The sequence below is a fragment of the Penicillium antarcticum genome (assembly GCF_028974205.1).
Source record: "Penicillium antarcticum strain IBT 31339 chromosome Unknown utg000004l_segment0_segment0, whole genome shotgun sequence".
Classification (NCBI taxonomy): domain Eukaryota; kingdom Fungi; phylum Ascomycota; class Eurotiomycetes; order Eurotiales; family Aspergillaceae; genus Penicillium; species Penicillium antarcticum.
The window spans coordinates 196289-214667 of record NW_026695302.1 but is presented as its reverse complement, the minus strand read 5'-3'; the positions used below and the strand labels follow the sequence as shown (position 1 = coordinate 214667).

The 18379-nt window shown below is 49.8% G+C and overlaps 8 protein-coding genes across 8 annotated transcripts; 2 read left to right on the top strand and 6 right to left on the bottom strand.

Moving 5' to 3' along the window:
- Positions 1-254: 254 nt before the first annotated feature.
- Positions 255-1530, bottom strand: N7508_004037 (fungal specific transcription factor domain-containing protein; the record flags this gene model as incomplete). The annotated part of the gene is made up of 3 exons (XM_058462103.1): positions 255-657; positions 717-1257; positions 1515-1530. The coding sequence occupies 3 exons, from the start codon at positions 1528-1530 to the stop codon at positions 255-257; spliced, it is 960 nt and encodes a 319-aa protein (XP_058320728.1).
- Positions 1531-3131: 1601 nt separating this feature from the next.
- N7508_004036 (putative C2H2 transcription factor) lies at positions 3132-4259 on the bottom strand (the record flags this gene model as incomplete). The annotated part of the gene is made up of 1 exon (XM_058462102.1): positions 3132-4259. The coding sequence occupies one exon, from the start codon at positions 4257-4259 to the stop codon at positions 3132-3134; it is 1128 nt and encodes a 375-aa protein (XP_058320727.1).
- A 1350-nt stretch (positions 4260-5609) lies between these two features.
- Positions 5610-6640, bottom strand: N7508_004035 (putative L-cystine transporter; the record flags this gene model as incomplete). The annotated part of the gene is made up of 4 exons (XM_058462101.1): positions 5610-5969; positions 6041-6479; positions 6535-6552; positions 6600-6640. The coding sequence occupies 4 exons, from the start codon at positions 6638-6640 to the stop codon at positions 5610-5612; spliced, it is 858 nt and encodes a 285-aa protein (XP_058320726.1).
- A 580-nt stretch (positions 6641-7220) lies between these two features.
- Positions 7221-9608, top strand: N7508_004034 (uncharacterized protein; the record flags this gene model as incomplete). Its single annotated transcript, XM_058462100.1, has 3 exons — positions 7221-7368; positions 7430-7797; positions 7845-9608. The coding sequence occupies 3 exons, from the start codon at positions 7221-7223 to the stop codon at positions 9606-9608; spliced, it is 2280 nt and encodes a 759-aa protein (XP_058320725.1).
- Positions 9609-11022: 1414 nt separating this feature from the next.
- N7508_004033 (uncharacterized protein) lies at positions 11023-12421 on the bottom strand (the record flags this gene model as incomplete). The annotated part of the gene is made up of 3 exons (XM_058462099.1): positions 11023-11140; positions 11190-11387; positions 11433-12421. The coding sequence occupies 3 exons, from the start codon at positions 12419-12421 to the stop codon at positions 11023-11025; spliced, it is 1305 nt and encodes a 434-aa protein (XP_058320724.1).
- A 1283-nt stretch (positions 12422-13704) lies between these two features.
- Positions 13705-14893, bottom strand: N7508_004032 (phosphotransferase family protein; the record flags this gene model as incomplete). The annotated part of the gene is made up of 3 exons (XM_058462098.1): positions 13705-14401; positions 14454-14749; positions 14795-14893. 3 exons carry the CDS (start codon positions 14891-14893, stop codon positions 13705-13707), a joined length of 1092 nt encoding a protein of 363 aa, XP_058320723.1.
- Positions 14894-15137: 244 nt separating this feature from the next.
- On the top strand, positions 15138-15916 carry N7508_004031 (uncharacterized protein; the record flags this gene model as incomplete). Its single annotated transcript, XM_058462097.1, has 2 exons — positions 15138-15263; positions 15833-15916. The coding sequence occupies 2 exons, from the start codon at positions 15138-15140 to the stop codon at positions 15914-15916; spliced, it is 210 nt and encodes a 69-aa protein (XP_058320722.1).
- A 262-nt stretch (positions 15917-16178) lies between these two features.
- Positions 16179-17557, bottom strand: N7508_004030 (pyridoxal kinase; the record flags this gene model as incomplete). Its single annotated transcript, XM_058462096.1, has 6 exons — positions 16179-16818; positions 16863-16980; positions 17036-17248; positions 17301-17380; positions 17447-17457; positions 17507-17557. 6 exons carry the CDS (start codon positions 17555-17557, stop codon positions 16179-16181), a joined length of 1113 nt encoding a protein of 370 aa, XP_058320721.1.
- Between the last annotated feature and the right edge of the window lie 822 nt (positions 17558-18379).

Below are 18379 nucleotides of genomic sequence, written 5' to 3'. Positions count from 1 at the left end.
GTATATATGTGTTCTAGTGCAGATTTGATGATATATGAATAGCTGGGAGGCACTAGGCCCGAGTCTCCGTGGGTTTCAACGATATCGAAGACCATTTTGGTCGCAGAGTCTAGCACCGTATGTGATCGTTGCCGCCAGTCCTCAAGCGACCTAAACCTCGGGTCGAGGTCGAAGACTTGTGATGTTTGCCTGAGGATATGCCAGTGCATTATGAACAATGCTCTTTAGGAGACTTGTTAACAAAGGAATTCCCTCTAAATTGGAGGACCGACTGACCGTATGGTAATGGCAATCGGCTGACAAAAGTCAGTCAGCTTCTCGTTTGCATAGCATTGGTGCATGAGTGTCCCGAGGAAGGTCTGGATTGTGTTATCTAGAACCTGGAACTGTGAAAGCCTAGTGTGCAGGCTTGGAATTTCCAATGCCTTGAAGACCTGATCCAGGAGCCAAGCGGCCTGGGCAGAGCGACCGAAGCCCCCGACATCGAAAGAATCGATGCAGGAAACCGCTATGGAGGCTTCATGTATCAGCATAACATCCTGACGCAGACACTCGCCCGGCTGCAGGGTATCAGGTTCAATCGGCAGCAGGACATCGCCGTTAGGGATAGTGGTCAAAAGCGGTTGCTCAGATACGGCAACTTCGCAGAAAAAGGCCCTGACAGAGCGTCAAATTAGCATAATGTGTGAGGTGTTATCGTGAAGAGGTGCCATTACCGTTCACAGATAATGATCCCCCACCAGGTATTGGCCGCCTCTGTTGCTTGCGGACCATCCAGATCCGAGCATGCTTTGATATCAGTACCAGGACTCACAGTGTCCTTTTGACGGTTGTGAAGAAAGTGGGGATGAATGCGAGCGGCATAGGCCATGCGAGCACAACCCGAAATGGCCTGGAATGCGTCCTCTGGCCGCCCTTGGGTATAGTCATAGACGGCCAGTAGGAGGCGCGATTGAATCACGGGGATGGAAACGGGATGAGACTCCTGCACGAGAGCAACGAGGGAATTGGTGGTGCGTCGCAGGGATTGACGATCGACATGAGCAGCAGATGCGGTCAGACAGATGGTCAACAAAAGAACTGAAAACCCGGCGGAGGGAATGGCGCCAAGCGTAATGAGATTGCCGTAAAAGTTTGAGCGCGAGCAGAGCGGAAGATAGCGGTGCAGGCCCTGAAAATATCGAGCGCTGAGGTCGTCTACGAGTTGCCCCGTTTGATGAATGAGTTGAAGGACCTGACGGTACAGATTGGCCTCCGCTACAGCCGGTTCAGATGGGACTGACTGCGCGAAGAAGAAAGCAGACGGTATCGAATGGTTGTCATTTCTGGAGGGGCTATTTCCGTATACACAGGTAATGCCTTTGCTGAAACAGCTCTCAGCAACAATCAATATATTAGCAATGCAGTCGCTTGCCTGATACAGTATCCACAAGTGGGCAGTAGCTTGTCGCACTTCTTCTTTCGGGCTTTGCAGATGGCGCAAACCTGTGGAGCATAAATTGCCTTCGACTTACCACCATCGGCCGCCATGTTTACCTCTGGTGCGAGGTAAAAGCAGACAAAGGGAAGTACTTTTCTTTTATCGTCCGCGCTGTCGGCCGCCACTAAACCCCATGTAGACTAGGGTCCCGACATCCCGCGGACCGATCCAGGGATCCATGGTTGGCTAGTCTGCTTTGGGACGTGGATTTCAAAGCTTCCACGTTATCGAGTTGCCATTCCAAGTCAGAACATGCGGTTTGTTCTCGAATACAAGAAGTCAAATGCCGCCAAACTTGCATCCAATCTTCATTTCATCTTTTATGGATTGATCTGGGCTTGTTCAAACAGCAGCAATTTGCTCTCTTCGCTAGAGGGTCGTTTCTCTCTATGTGGGGAATATGGGGAGCTTTCTAATTTATATCGAGTAATGCCTTGAACACCAGTTTCTCCGATACCTTTGCCATTTATCTGATTTCACTCATCAAGTACGAAGACTTCGGGATAAGAACCAAGCCGGGACTAACTGATCTCGCAGTGCAAGTATGATCCCGGGCCGCAACATCCTTCCTTATCTTGCCGATCGAGTTGGATCTTTCAGAGTGATCACTATCTGCTGCCCGTTAACAGCGACTTCGATCCTGGCCCTGTGGCTACCTTTCAACTATCACCCATCACATGCTGAAATAGTTGTCTCACGAGTCTCCCAATAACGGGTGCCATCCTTGATCGGCAGAACAACACTAATGATATGGGAGTGCAGCTTTTTTCCGGGATTATTTTGCCTGGTTGGATCTGAGCTGCTGGCCATATCCACTTACTTCTTAGCTCGAATGCCATAGAGCTGGAGGGCTTGATCGATCTTAGTGTTTCTTAAAGGAATTATGATGTGAACCTTGGGGCACTCCTCGAGAATCTTGTATTGATATCAAGCATCTCACATTGCATATCACTTCTTTGTGTATATTCAACATTCAACAGAAATGCCGGTACCACAGGATTAAGCTAGTTAGAGAGTTCAATGGTAGTATTCTGGTCCCCATACAGTGTGAGGAAGTGGTTGCTATGTCAAGAAGCTACTCGGGTTTGGTACGAGAGTGTTATATGTTCTGTGAGACTAGTCAAGATCGGAGACTATTTCCGAAAAAAAAATACTAGATATCTAAGCCCTAACCCTTGAAAATGAATTTTCAATGACCAGTTGAACTATATGTGTGAGAGTTATTCTACAATTCACTCACCTATGAAAGGTGGACTAACATGTTGGATACAGGGCTGCAAACAAAATATACTTCAATATGGCAGTACAAGAGGTTTAAGGCATTTCTCACCTCGAAAGAGGGTGTTTTTGTCATTTCACATATCAAATTCTAGAAACCAGATACTAATCCTCATTCTAAATGAAGTCCTAGCCCTTTATCATATGCCTCCATGTTTTTATCCTTTTCTAGAAGTCAATCCTCACCGAGAGGAGACACAACCCTTACCAATTCGCCATATCGATTCCCACTTATAGTACAACCAGATCGTAAAAGAGGAAAACAAATCCAGAATCAAACCATATATCCCATAACATCGTCACCATCATAAACGTACCCATTACCATAACCGTGCCCTTACCCAAAATAAATTTCATCCAATCCCATCCCACATCACCTCCCATCCCCCATCCCCCTCCGATGAATTCGCCGGACATGATCCTTCATATTGTCAACCCGACTAAACACCCGTCCACACCCAACAGCCTCACAAACAATGCCCGGGTTATGCTTCGCCTCGTGCCGTGCCCGATCCTTCTTACTAGAAAACCCATTTTGCGAAGCCTGCGGGCACCCTTCATGTCGACAGAAGAGGTATTTCCGATGTCTGTTGAAGTGTTTTCGAAGGTCACATCCTCTTCTGAAAACTGCTTGGCTGGAGCAGCCTGGATGTGCGCATCGCCAGGCGCCGTTTGTTGTTGGAATTCCGTAGGCGCTTAGGTCGCTTGGGATATTGCTATTTGGGGGTGAGGGGTTGTCGGAGAAGGAACGGGCTGGAGAGGGGCGTGTTCCTGTGGAGGAGGTGTTTGATGTTGTTCTTGTTCTTGTTCTTGTTCTTGTTCTTGTTCTTGTTGTTGGTGGTGATTCGGTTTGTTGGGGTTGGTGTTGAGGGAAGGAGACTGGGAAGAAGGTGTCTGGAACGGGGACTTGGGGTGGGATTGGGATTGGGTCTGTGAAGGATGGCACTGAGAGCCAGTCGTTTGCTGTACTTTGGTTGTCGCTGTGTGCGAATGGGTCTGGGTGGAGTTCTGTTGGTGGTGGGTAGGGCATGGGACTTGGGTTGAGTGGGTAGGATGGGTAGAAGTCGACGGGGTTTGGGTTTGTTTCGATGCACCATTTGTTGATTTGCTGGGGACTGTAGCTTGGTGTGCCTATATTGGACTGCATAGAGCTAGGTGGGTAGTAGCTCTGCATGTAGGGCGAGGTTTGTCCCGAGCAAGAGGGCTCGAGCGAGGATAGGGCTGGAGAGGTTGCGAGTAGATCGTTGGAGGCCGTGGACCAAGCGTACTGGGAGCCCAGTGTATCGCTACAACAGGAGCCTCGTCTGACTGAGGAATAGTTTTCCGGTGCGAGGAACGTGCGTGAGTCTGATGTGTCCATAAAGTCCAGCGGTTGTATGCCGGAGGGCATAGGGTTGAGCTCAGGGTGGGCTGTTAGGCCCGCCATGCATGGCTCTAATTTCCGGCATCTGTCAGGTACAGTGGAATACATGCTGTTTTGTTTTTTATTACGAGAGTACATGTTGGATGTTGATAGAAAGGCAATGGTTGAAGAGTTGGGACTCATATGTGAGAGCAAGCCTTGGCTGAAGTAGATGACCGTGGAGGGAAGCCCTCTCATACAATTGGATTGTAAAAAAAGTCGAAGAAAAATAGTGAAGCGTGAGAAGTGAAGTAGAAGACAACCCTAAGCGTTATAAGGTTCTTCCGGAGATCGACGAGGCTCGTATTTAGCAGATGCAGCTATATTTATGCTGTATTGACGCGAGGCAGTGCTGTAATCCTAAGATCCAGGCGTTCCGCATAGGAATTTGAGATCTGCAGGCTCAGGAAATAATGATAATGCAGCTGAATACTCGAGGCTTTTTGAATCAGAATGAATCACAGACAGCCCAGGGTTGCATAGTCCTTGGCAATGACGATCCACTCGGGACTTGCATAGACTAGTCGTTTGTAGAAGTATGGTGCGCTCTACTAACGGCATTAGGGCTGATGGGATAGGCTTTCATTGCGATCTTGGACAGGGTCCGTCCTACTTCCGTCGCTGATTGGCCCTGGGAAGCCACGCGACGCCCAACTGTCCGGGATCCTAGCCCCAGCCTTATGTAGTTGAATAGTGTAACACGTTATTCCTGAAACGTGGCGACCTCATGTTTGTACTCCATTATGAGTCCACAACTATTCTTTCGACCCTGGAATGCTTTCAGTCCGTTGAGTCAGATCCAACGTTACGTTCGTCTAAGGGTAGTATTCTGGTTTCTCACACGCAATACGCACCACGGGGAGCTGGAATTCAAGATGATTCACATATTTTTATCAAGATACGGGCGATCATGCCCTGAAGAAGTAACCGGCGCGGGCCACTCATAAATAGCGAACAGAATGAGGAAGAAGAATGATCCAAAGGGGATAGGACTGCGGATCTTGGCTCAGCTATGGCAGTGCCTAGAGCCCCAAAACCCGACACCGACGGTCAGAACCGTCAACGGATCCCGGCAATGCTGTTTTGCGTGAAGTGATTGGGTGAAGAAGAGAACTTTGTGCTTATCCCTGTGCTGGACCAATTATATGCGCCTTTGGAGGGGCAGATGCTGGGGGCCCCCAAATCCGAGTAGCGGTGTCTTACTTCGAGCCTCTTATACATATGCATTGCTGTTTGGGGGCCATTCTGTCATACTTTTCTCGCTGGAGCTCGCACTCGCTCCATCTTGGATTGTCTCAAACATTGTACATCTATCAAGTCTTATACGCCTTAGATCGCCAAGGTCTGTAAGACGGCGATCGGAACCCGACCCCATGTCTTAACGCTACAAAAATAGAGAACTGCCCCATGTCTTGGATTTGGCCCCCATGTATGACTCCGCCTGGGCTCTCATGCCTGGGCTCTCACAGGATCGTCTTGAGCGAGGAGTGGTGTTCGCACGCCGGGGCCAGGCGTTCTTTTCGAGTCCTCCCGGTACAAGACATAGTGTTGGATCACGAAGATCATGTCGAAGAAGATCGTAACATTGCCGAGCAGCAGCTTGACCGGGTTACCAGTGATACCACTCCAATCATTTTGAAGACTGGAATCTAGTATCAGTTGAACCATCGAAAGAACACCACCGGCCAAATCCAGCAAAATAGTCCCAATACTCCAGCCCACCGTCGACTTGCGCTGGTAATTCAACCACACCTGCGGCATATACTTCACAATGGTGATGAGAAGTTTGACATATGAGAACGAATAGATCTGGTTGCAGGTTAGGTCTCTCTCTCTCCAAATCATGGTGCGATATCTCCACTCCACATGTCTGTACTTACCACGTCAATCCACGCCCAGGATGAAGGATCATGTCCCCCATCCGGGCTACGCGCTAACACAATCCACATAACCACCACAGGAGCCAGAACAGATCCCCAAAAGAGACCGGCCATCAGCCAACTAATCCTCTGAAAGCGGGACACATGCAGACCCCAGATGAATGGCCAAAATTGTGTATACATGATGAGGGTCAGCACCACCGCGTGGGCCGCAAATACAAAATCGTTGAACCGGACTGTCGGCTCCTCGGCGACGGGGTGTCGGGCTGCATATTGCGCACGAATTACTGGTGAGTATAAAAATGCGCCGGTGTATATCGCATAGCAAACGAAACCCAATGGATTGATTGTGGACAGGTCAATCGATAAGCCGACCGTAGACTTGCGTTTGATATTGGTGAGAGGTTGGGGATAGAAAGACCCTGACCAACATAGCATACTGTGCTGGGATTAGTTGTGATCTGGTGACTCAATCGGAGGGATGCGGAACTCACTATGACCACCCTAGGAGCCTATTAAGGTTAGCTGTGTGTAAGTGGCAGGTAAATATGGCACGAACCGGGAGAGGGCTTTAATGAACACCTCCATTTGAGGGGACATGTTGAATCAGTCTAGGACCTCATCCTTGAAGAGGAGAGGAAGAGAAGAGGCGAGAGGAAACGAGGGGAGACGAGGGTGTCTGAACAAGTTGGCGCGTGGAGCACGCAATGATAAGATCAGCTGATAAGATATGCCCAAAATAGAAGGCGGTCAGTTTCATATAGCTGGCTGAGTCAGCCGTTGTCCGGGTTATGTGTTGTCACGCTAAACCCGAAATAGCAAACAGTTGACTGGGGAATCGGTCAGCTCCTGTTGTGATTCCTCCCAGATCTTTGGTTTTTGGTTACGGCCTCATCTCCAATATTATCATTCTTCACCCCTGTTCTCTCCTACCTCCCTATCCTCACCTCTCGTTCATCTCGACTATCCTACCTAGATCTTGTGAAACACCCCATTCCGAACCTATTGATTGGACAGTCCACAATTCGTCGGGCCTCTTGTCATTCAGCATTCCAATCTCAATACCAATCCCGCTGTCGCATGGTGCATTCTTCGGATCAGGGGATCTCGACAGATCTCCTTCGGTAACTCCGACATTCCAGATTGAAGAACGTGTGGTATTCGAAGAATCGGACGCAAAATGTCAGACTCGGGCCTCGCCGCTGCGGGGAGCAGCACATACTCGTCAAACACTCTACATGTTGGAGATGGCACCTGGGACTCAGGGCGAGATACGTTCTTGCTACCCAATTTGATGGGTGTCAACTTTGAGACGATGCGATACAATGGTAGGAATTTTATCTATTGACAATCCCTTTGTTCTTTTGTTTCGTTACTAAGTTATTATAGGCATGGGCAATCGGTTCAAAGATATGGCCGGTTACCACTCTATCATCATCGCGCACGGCGTTATTGCAGCAATTGTTTTCTTGGGCATCGTGCCTATATCAACCCTAATAATCCGATATTACTCCCGATGGAATCCATACTGGGCATTTAAATTACATGCTTGGGGTCAGGTGCTGACTTTGCTCCTGAGCACTGTCGTCTTTGTGCTTGGATGGTTCGCAGTTGGGCCAGAAAGAAGCCTGACCAACCCTCACCATGGAATTGGCCTAGCAATCTACGTTTTGGTTATTTTCCAAGTACTCTGGGGCTGGTTTGTTCATAAAGTGGAGAGCAAGAGACAACGAGTTCATGTTCCCTTGAAGCTGGTGGTAAGTATCAATGAAAATGAAGTGATACTCGATCTAACGTGTCCTAGTTTCACCGGTGGATGGGTCGTGCCCTTGTTGTTCTTGGAATTGTTCAGATCCCACTGGGACTTACACTTTATGGCTCGCCCAAGGTCCTTTTCATCTTGTTCGCTCTTGCAGCCTTCGCCTACTTGGTTGCCTACTTTATACTCTCGTATCGATATGATACCGAAGGATATCATATGGGGAGTGAGCATGGTGGCGGTCACAGCCATTACACCGGACCATCAGAGGTCTCGGAGCACCATGGCGGTGGACACATGGGTGAAGCACTTGCTGGGGGTGCTATGGCCGCTGGTCTGGCTTCAATGTTCCGACGACGTCCTCGCAGTCGCCACGCCAGTCAGGTCTATGAGGAATCCCGCACCTCAGTTTCGGATGAGAAGTACTCGGATGAGTCTTCCAAACATGGTGGTGGTTTCGGTAAGAAATTTCTCGAAATTGGTGCTTTAGCTGGGGCTGGTCTTTTAGCCAAGAAGTGGTGGGATCGTCGAAAGAAGCGTGAAGATGATGCCGAGTCCGGTCGATATAGACCGGCTCCTCACTCGCGCACTAATAGCTACACAGACGAGTCGCTTAGCAGGATGGAAGATGGCCGACCAGAGCCAACCCATCGAACACCACTCAACCGACCACCAAGCCGTCTCCCGAGCAGATCACAAAGCCCGGGTTCGTCTTATTACAACAGTACATACTTCACTGAGCCTCCCAAGCGAAAGTCATCTGGCGTCAAAGACGCAATTTTGGGTGCCGGTGCTTTTGCTGCCGTGAAGAGATTGTTTAGTCGTGGCAACAAGAAAGACGAGGAAGAGAAACAGCGGCTGGAGGACATTCGTCGCCAAGATGACATCGATGAATCCTTACAGAGAGCAAACAGCAAGCGACGTCCTCAGGGAGAAGGAGGCTTCTACCCAAGAAGAAGGACCAGCTCGTACTCTGAAAGTGATCTCACTGAAACAGACCTGACCCGCCCACCTCGACATGTATCGCATGGAGAATCTCTTCTCACGGCTGAACCTATGGCTTCGGGCGCCGTTCATAGTAGCATCGTCTCGGACATGCCACCGCCGATGCCGCCAGCTCACCAAACATTCTCTGGTGACTTGCGGCCTGAACGGCCTCCTTCTCGTCACTCTCGTCTTTCCCATGATGCAACAGAGCTAGCTGCACCTGTTGCCGCTGGAGCAGCGCTTGGAGCAACTTCTCGCCACAGCCGAAGCAACAGTCGACACCGCGACGACCATGTCGAGTCACCACCAGTATCTGTCAAAGTCAAGATGCACAACGACGGACGCCATGTAACCCTCCGCCGACTGACAGAAGAGGAAGCAGCGGCAGGTCGCGAGGCCCGCCGCAGAGAACGACGAAACTCCCGCCGTCGCAACAGCAGCATAGGCTCCCTATCCGGCCATGAAGACGCCCACGATGATCGCTGGCGCCGCGTCGAAGAAATGGAACGCCGACAAGACGCAGAAATAAGACGTCAACAAGCCGCTGCAGCTGCAGCTCCCCTCGCTCCACCCCAAGCATCCATGGCCCCCTCATCTTCATGGGCAGCACCCCAATCGCAAGTCAGCGTCATGCCGCCACCCCCTCCTATCCCCAACCCTGCCCCTTCAAGCATGCCCTATGGCCCGGGTAGTATCACCTCGCCTACATATACCGGCACGGATGTCAGCGGTTCATACGCGAACAACCGCCGTCGCAGACGTGCCGAGCGAGCCCGTACCCGCCAAGAAAGGCAGCAAGCACATGGTGTGGAGTTTACCTAATCCTCATACTCTCACGATCTGATTCAATCTCCTCTTCCCCCCTCCCCTTTCATTGTGTTCATCCCACGTTGCTACGACATGTACAAAACGAGTGTTCTCCGTGTTGATATGATGATCTCCCCGTCACGGTCCGATGTCTTTTGATATGCCTTGTTTATGTTTGTTTTTGTTCTTTTCTTGAATGTGCTTTTAAGGCGACGATATGATTCTCTCTAGCTAGTTTTGATCTTTTCTCATGATGCCAGCGCTTATGGAACTTTTTCTTGGTATTGGTTTGGTATTGGTATTGGGTTTTTGGTTGGCCTTTTTAACGTGCCCATATACCTGGTTTTGGGTAGTTACTTATCTCCATGGGGGGGGATTCTGGCTTTGGTTCTTATAACCGGCCGAAAATGCACTTTATTGTTCATATTTGGTTCTTTTTTTCGTAGAGTCCTTTTAGTGGCATCTGTGCCTTTCCTTCTACCTTCTCTTGATAATACAATTCAGTCTTTTTTCTCGGTGTTGTCTCATCATCTTAGATGTCATAATTGTATGGAGTAGAGTCTCGCTGTAATAATTAAACTCCTCGCTCTGGGCTTAATTAAACTATAAAGTGATGTAGTGCGTATCAAGCGGGTGTGTACATATGTGGACTCGTATCCTCGTATCCTCGTACAGCCTCAAAACAATAGACCGCATAGAAGCAGGGATAAATTTCCCGCTGCTGTAGATCCCTCGTATTCCCTTCCACGTGTCGCGGCCCACTTGAACCATGAAGAAACGCATAACTTACGGGAATGATCAACACCCTCCACTCCCTTCATTCTCTCTTCCATTCTTTTCTTTTCTCCTCTAAACACACAGCACTGAAATCATAGTAGCAATTGAAAGCGAATGTAAAGGCAACCCAATGCAATTGATCAGACAAAATATATAAAGAAGTGAACGTAAAAATAGAGGAGAGGTCAAAGATAGTATAGTATAGTAAACAACACGACACTCCGGGTAAACGAATGGCCCATGTAACATCATGAATTTCTAACAATGGACAACGGATGGTATCATTGCAGAAGGTCAAATCAGAGGGTAAGATCAAGGTGAGGATGAGGATCAAAAATAAACATAGGATACTAATAAAGTAAAAGATAACAGCAGAAAGGTATCACGGCTGAGCTGGATGGTCGTCACGCATAATGTTGATAGAGGACAGAGAGGAAGTGAGAAAGATAGCGAAAGAGAATATAGAGAGGTGTAGGAAGTGGTAGATAGCGATGGTAGTGATGATGGTAGGTGAAACAAAACGCCAGGGTTGCATGCTGTGTCGTACTGAGCTTAGGACCGGGGTACACGAGGAAGGGTCAAGATAAAGGGTGCACCGGAGATCAATAGGAACAAGAAAAAAAAAGGGAATAATAGGATATAAAGAAGGATGTCAGGTATTATTCATCCTTCGCTTTCGGCCACGGGCACTGCCAATAGGCCTTTGAGCGAGAACCTGTCTCAGAATAGGATCGTCTTTGTTCTTATCGACGTGGTGTACACGGACATGTCTGGGGGCATTAGTTCGGCTGACGTCAGATTGAGGCTCGGAGGACAAACCGTTGAAGATTGTCGGGTCGGGGGTATTTGTGTTGTTGGTCTGGACAGAATGGACAAACGTAGCCCGGGGAGTTGTGGACGAGGCCGTGGCGCATCATTTCATTTTTGCGTTTGAAGCCTTTGCCTCCGAGGGCGCGTGGACATCCTTCTACTGGGCAGAAATGGGGTCGGTCTTGGGAGTGCACATTGGCGTGGGAGCTGGGACTTGTTAGAGGGGTTTTGGCGATTTATTTGTGCTCTTACTTGAGGAGATATTGTGTTTGGAATGGTGCCGCAGTACACCCCGGATGAGTGCACTTGTAACTACCCGTCGGCCCCCCATTGGCCTGTGGAGTCGAGGCTGCAAGTGAGACACGGTCACTCATCCCTGTCCCGACCTGTTCAGTCGGTGTAGGGTAGCTAGTAGGGCTTGTGGCTGACATTGGTGATGCCTCATACGGGGTTGGAGCTGTTAGAATCTCTGTTTGAGGACCGCGCCAGAAAGCCCCATGTGAAGCTGGAGAAGGGTTGGTAGAGGAGTCTTTCATGCTCACAGGCGAGTAGTGAGAGTACGGGCTCGGGGGAATGGGAAACTTGGCCGGGAATGGTCGATCGTAAGGAGAATCATTTCCTGATGTTGTTGATGTTGGACATGATGAGAACGGGCGTGGAGGGTGTGGTGGATGTGGTCCAAAGTTTGTCAATGCGCTGAGTGTTTCGCGAATTGAAGGCAGAGTCTGGCTGCTCTCTGGGGAGTTTGCGCAAGACGCGGGCGACGCCTGAATTGGTTGTAATGATGGTAGTCGCGACTTGATATCTGGCGGTGTTTTGCTAAAAGGAAAATCCGCAGGTCGTTCACTAATGGATGGCAAGCGTTCTCGCAATTCCTCTTTTGGGATGGGAGCCAGGAGCGGCTTCTCCTCTTTCTCGGACTTTGCGAAAGGATTCAATTTCCTGGGATCAAAGTCCTTTGGTTGCTTTTGGCTTTTGCGATCCGAATCCAGCGGAGATTCCCTAGCAGAAATGGCAATTTCGGGGTGGTTCGGTGCTAGAAACCCCATCAGCACTCGGTCGCCCTCACTGGTTGAGGTCTGAGTCTCTGGCGCGGGCTTACGGGAACCCGTCGCGCCATCCTTAGGGCCGGTTGGAACAAATGGCGGTGGTGAAGGATTGTCTCCATAGTTGACCTTTGTCGCCTCTAAGCCTGGCGACCTGTTGTAGGCATCGTCCGAGTCATACATGTCGGACGTCATCAATGAAGTGCATCAGCACTTTATAATTGAGAATAGAGATGACACATCAGAATTGCCTATCGAAGTTAGATATAGGATCAGGATCTAGAGAAAAGGCCGACTATCGGAGAAATCGGAGAGAACAGTGGGAGGAGCTAAGTTGAGGCAGATGAGGGGTTACGGACAGAGGATGATCCGAGGGCAGAAACAAAACAAGCTAGGCATGGCATACGAGGAGAAAAGGAGAAGGGGGAGATAGAAGTGAGAGAAGAAAGAGAGAGAAGGGAGATATGAGATGTGTTGAGGTAAAGTAGAGGGAGAGCCAGGTAGTAGAGCTAGAGGAACCTACCCGGAAAGGTGAGAGCGGGTAGTGAATGGGTCCCGTGAGGCTCAAGTGATCCGAAGTCAAGACGCCATGTAGGACAGAGAGAAGAGAGAGCTAAAGCAAAAAGCAAAAAGAAAGGGAGGCTAAGGTCTCTAAGTCAGAGGCTCAGAGCTCCACGTGAGAATGCAAAAGGCAGAAAATAGACTGGAAAAAAAAGGAAAAAGAAAAAGAAAAGGAAAAAAGACAAAAGGGAAAAGAAAAAGAGAAGAAAAGAAACTCGGGGGGGGGGGGGAAGTGAGCCGCATGTGGTATTGTATGGTAAGAGTAATATATATCATCACATTTATTTTTACTTGTCTCGTCTCTTCTCTTGCTTATTCTCTCTTACTTATTCTCTCTTACTTACCCTCGCTCCTACCTTAGCCTACCCTGACACACACTATTATTCCCTGCTCTCCCCCTAATCCTCCCCTGTCGGCTAGTCCCACCGCTACTCCGGAGTCAACAACCGGGCCCCACAGGGGGCTTACTGACGGCTTCGTTCGTTTCAGGTAACGTACTTTTACCACCCCCTCTCAACGCTGGCAGATCCACGTTTCACCCAGCCTCACTTAGCTAGCCACTTCGCCAGCTAGCCAGGTGTCCATGCATAGTACACTATTCTATAACTGGACATGCATAACCACTACGGGTGACCCCTATCAGCCGCACCGAGCAAAGATAGCGGTATGGTACTGTAAAGTGGGTTCTTCAACCCCCTCAGCCTCACTTACGCGTAGAGCCGCAGCCCGCTGACCAATCATAACGGCCGACATCTATAAAGGCCCGAGGGTTGCCACGTCGTGATTCCTCTGCATATGAACGAATGGGGTTAAGTGCTTACTTCTGAGGCTTCAACTCTGTTTGCTATTTACTATTGACTATGACTCCTGTAGACTCTGTAGACTCTGTAGAAGTGAGGATAAGGGTATGTGGGAGATTACAACTTCCCCTTAACGCCCTCCCCCTTCACCCGCTTCACCCTCTCCCAAGCCCCCAACGCAAAAGGCTTCGCTCTTTTCGCATAGTCTCCTGCCCGAGCACTACTCGCCTGTCGCCCCGCAAACCGGGCCGCAATGCCCTGCATAATCACGGAGCCCCGGAACGCAAAGAACGCATCCCCCCACGCGATATCACCGCGAGTATCATACCCTGATACCTCGGCGTACCAGCGAATACAGTCCGCGCGCGAGGGCAGTCCGGACAGCACGCCTGGTTTGAATTGTTCCAGCTGCGAGTCGGCGCCTTCCATTATGTACGGACTAGTTAGGTTGCAGAAGTCTGACAGTGGGTGCCCGACTGTGGCCATTTCCCAGTCTAGGATTCCAATTACCCGTGGTTCTGTCTTATGGAAAATCATGTTGTCGATTTTGTAGTCCCCGTGCACGAGCGTTCCTCGGTCGGCGGGCTGGGTTGTCTTGTTTGAGAAGAAGGTTACCATGTCCTTGAAGTGGGGGAGTTCGCCGACTGGTTCGTTGGTGTCGGGGTCGCGGACTGCAGCTTGTGCGTTGGAGATTGTGGTAAAGGTTGCGATTTGGCGGTCGAAGAAGCCGCTTGGTTTGCCAAAGGTCTCGAGGCCGACGGTTTTGGGAATTACGCTGTGGAATTTCGCTAGGGTTTGGACCGCATTCTTCCATCTGCTTTGGTTAGTATCTACCCGAGTTCTGCCCAAGATGGCTGATGACATACAGTGCGTTCCTCTCCTCTCCGCTCACTCCAGGCATGGCCGGGTCGGTAAAGTGTCGCCCGTCCAGGAACTCCATGATATAAAAGGGCGTTCCGATAACTGCATTGTCTTCACAGAGACAGTATGCCTTGGGTACTGGGACATCGGTGTCCCCTAACGCCCGAATGATCTTGTACTCTCGTTCGACCTTATGAGCTGTCTTGGAGAGCAGCTTGCCCGGAGGCTTCTTCCGCAAGACAACTTGCTTTCCATCGGTGGTGGTAAGGAGGTAGGTAGGATTAGATTGGCCAAAGCCAAACTAACAAGTTAGTCAAGCTATGCTAACAGTAATATGGCTGCCTACCTGTTTGACATCAAGTGGAGTCTTGAGCTCTGGTACAGTCTGGTCAATGTACCGCTCCAAGGAGGGGATATCTATAGGTTGGCGCACAGCTCCTGCCATAATGACCAAATCACAGAACGAATAAGACGTAGAAACGCAGAGCAGAACTAAAGTACAAGTAGTCAAATCAATGTAGTAACCGACGGCACGAACCTCGGCCCCAGCATTCCCTCGGAAGCGGGGACAAGAACAAACAGCACAAACAGCCGCGGCGCGCGTCCCAGCGGTGAAACGCGACTCACCGCAATTCAATTCTGACCACTTTGGCTCTCTAGGTTCGATCTCTCACCTCCTCTATAATACCATGACCAAAGAGACAACCCCCCCAGTCTCTGAATCCGTCTCCAAAGCCCGTCAACCTCCCTCCCTCCCAACCTCTCCTCTCGCAAAACGCACCAAGACAGAGACCGCAGACATGACTGCCCCCGCCGTGACCTCCATTAGCCAGCCTCTTCCCCCGCTGCTGGTGAAGAAGCTGGTCGACTCGGCCCAGGCGCCTACGCGCGGCTCGGCTTTTGCTGCCGGTTATGATATTTACAGCGCCAAGGAGACTGTTATTCCTGCTAAGGGGAAGGGTGCTGTTGATACTGGGATTGCTATTGCTGTTCCTGAGGGCACTTGTATGTCGCTACACCTATACCTATGATTTGCATTAATCTTGGTCTGATTTGGGATATCACTGTTGGATTGGGTCGCTAATGCTGTGGTAGATGGCCGTATCGCTCCTCGCTCTGGTCTTGCTGCTAAGCACTTCATTGATACCGGTGCTGGTGTCATTGATGCGGATTATCGCGGTGAGGTCAAGGTTCTTCTGTTTAACCACTCGGATGTCGATTTTCCGGGTATGTATTCTGAGTTTTAATCTCAACTGATGTGGGATGTTTGCTAACATGTCTTGTGTCTATAGTCAAGGTCGGTGATCGTGTTGCCCAGCTGGTTCTGGAGCGGGTGAGTTAACTAACTATACACAATCTGCTTGCTTGTCTGACTTCTGTATAGATCTATACCCCCGAGGTTGCCGTCGTCGAGGAACTCGAGGAGAGCGTCCGTGGTGCCGGTGGTTTCGGCAGTACTGGCGTTTAAATCAAATGTCGTTGGGTTGCAAAAAGGTAAATGGGATAATAAAATAGACTGGCTGGTTGGTTACGATTGACACGCGCGTGAGACGTTACAATGATAAAACATTCATGGCTTGATCTAAGAAGTAAATCTATGTACAGACCGAAAGGTTCGGTAAGAATGAGTCCACCCGAAACCACTGCTATGCTCCAGAACTTCCCGTCTAGTTCTATCGTCCAATCATGTCGCAGGTAATATGTATGCATCATGAGATCAAGGGACCGCCCTACTGCAAATGTGCGGGAAGGTCCTCCTTCCGCCAATCCTGTACCTTGAATTGGATTTTGGGATCACGGAGCACTCGCGTGTTCCGGACTAGCCGGACTTCGGCGGCTTTGGTTTGGCGTAGATAATCCCGTTTCGCTTGCTCCTCGGCGATCAGGTCGCCATTTTGTGCGGGGACTGCTTTGGCCAGTTCGGCGTTGCGCGATTCCATGGTTTGCTCTAGCACGCTGTGCATGCTAGAGAGGACTTTAATGGTTGCTTGCGCTAATGGGAGATCAGTTGCTGCAACGCTGTCTGGTGATACCCACGACTTGGTGGCGCGGAGGTTATTGCTGGCAGCGGAAACGGCTTCGCTGAGTCGGGCGACAGTCAATGCGGCGAACATGTCACCCGTTCCGCTGAAGAAGCAGTCAAGAGCGGGAACATCGACGCGGAATAGACGAGGGGAGCCGTCTGATTTTGTGGTTGAGCCGATCACTGTCAAGAAGTTCTCCGGGGGGGATGGAGTGGAGCCAGATTGAGAGAGCTTGAAGAGCTGAACGGAGGTGATGATGACATGAGGGACTAAATAGATGCGATGAATGGCTGTGATGGCCTCAGCCAGCGTGGCAAGAGAGGTAATGTTGATGCCAGAGAGAACCCTATATCATTAGACACTGTGAGTCATGGTACATTAGATACTTACTCGGCTTCAAACTGATTTGGGAGGATCAAATCTGCAAAAGGAACAATCTTCTTATATGCCGGGACCACATCGTCGTTGACATATAACTTTCCCTGATCGCCCATAACCGGGTCCAACACTGTACCCACTATCAGCGTCTGTGCAGGCATGCACAGGCCAGATGGAGCACTCACCCCAAAAGAAAGAGCCGGGCTTCTTTTCAGCCTTTTGCTGCAGGTCAATGCCAATGGTGCCTACCGATTCGACTGCTGCGGCACTCGGGGCGTAGCCCGATAGCATGACATCAAAGTCTGTGAGGTTACTTTGACACAACCCCTGATAGAGGTCTGAAATTTCCTGGGCGGTGGCACGAGTCCCCTTGAATTGGCGATAGCCCGTATGATTGCCTGCAATTTCCGGTGAGTCTGGCTTCGGATGCAGGGCCGGACTGCAACGTACTGAAATGAACGGTGTTCAAGGCGGCCACTTCGCAGCCGAGTGATTGCATGACGAATGTTGCCATTGTGTTTCCGACATGGCTGGATTATTAGTGGGTGTTAGTGCTTTGGTGACATTGATCAATATCAGGGACTGGGATTGCATACCCATAGACCACCTGGAGAGAGTCAGTTCGGAGCCCGAAAGGAGGCAATTTAAAAACTTACATGGCTAGCTACAGCCAAAACCCGAGTTTCAGGTACCAATGAATCGTCCATAATAAAAAAGTAGAGAATACAAGGGTATGCAGGAAATGATGTACATTCTAGATATCGATATCTGTGGGGGGAGGGGAGTCACCGAATTCGCTCTTACCTAATTGGCGGTCGACGATTTCTTCCCACTTTCTCCATCACAACTACAACATCTACATGTGCATTCATTTAGTAGCCCATTGTACTTGATAATTTGATATGATATAATCCTTGATATTTGATACTTGATACTTCATACTTCATACTGATAGATTATTGATCCATCACTTTTCATCGCTTTAACCTTGGTCAGAACGTGTACCATACTCGTGCGAGTCCCCTTGCCTTCATTTTACCTGCAAACTCTCCCTTCAGTTTCAGATGGAGTCACACAGATTCCGGCTGGTCGACAAGATGCCTGATTCAGGCGTATCGCATCGACTGGTCTCGACCGGATGATCCCCAAGACGCCAATCCTTTGAGGCTGATTGTGCTCAGGGATGTTCCGCCAATCCGCCAGTTCACGGAATTAAAAGTCGGAACCAATGTCGGTATCAAAGCCGTTGCCATTTCAAACCAAGCAAATGCCGTGCAATAGTACAATATACAACGCGAACTATACTTGGCTATGGAGCACTATTAACGGGATGATGCAGTTGCCCCTGAGCCGAAGTCCCACAGAACAGTCTAGTTTCGGCCAACAGACGAAAGCTTGCCTTGTTCCGGTCTTAGCGCATGGCACGGACAGGTTCTCGGCCTTGGCTGCTTCAATTGTTAAGTTTACTGATGGCCTAAAATCGCGTTAACCTTTATAATATTACTGGGACCCCATCTCGTCTCGACCTC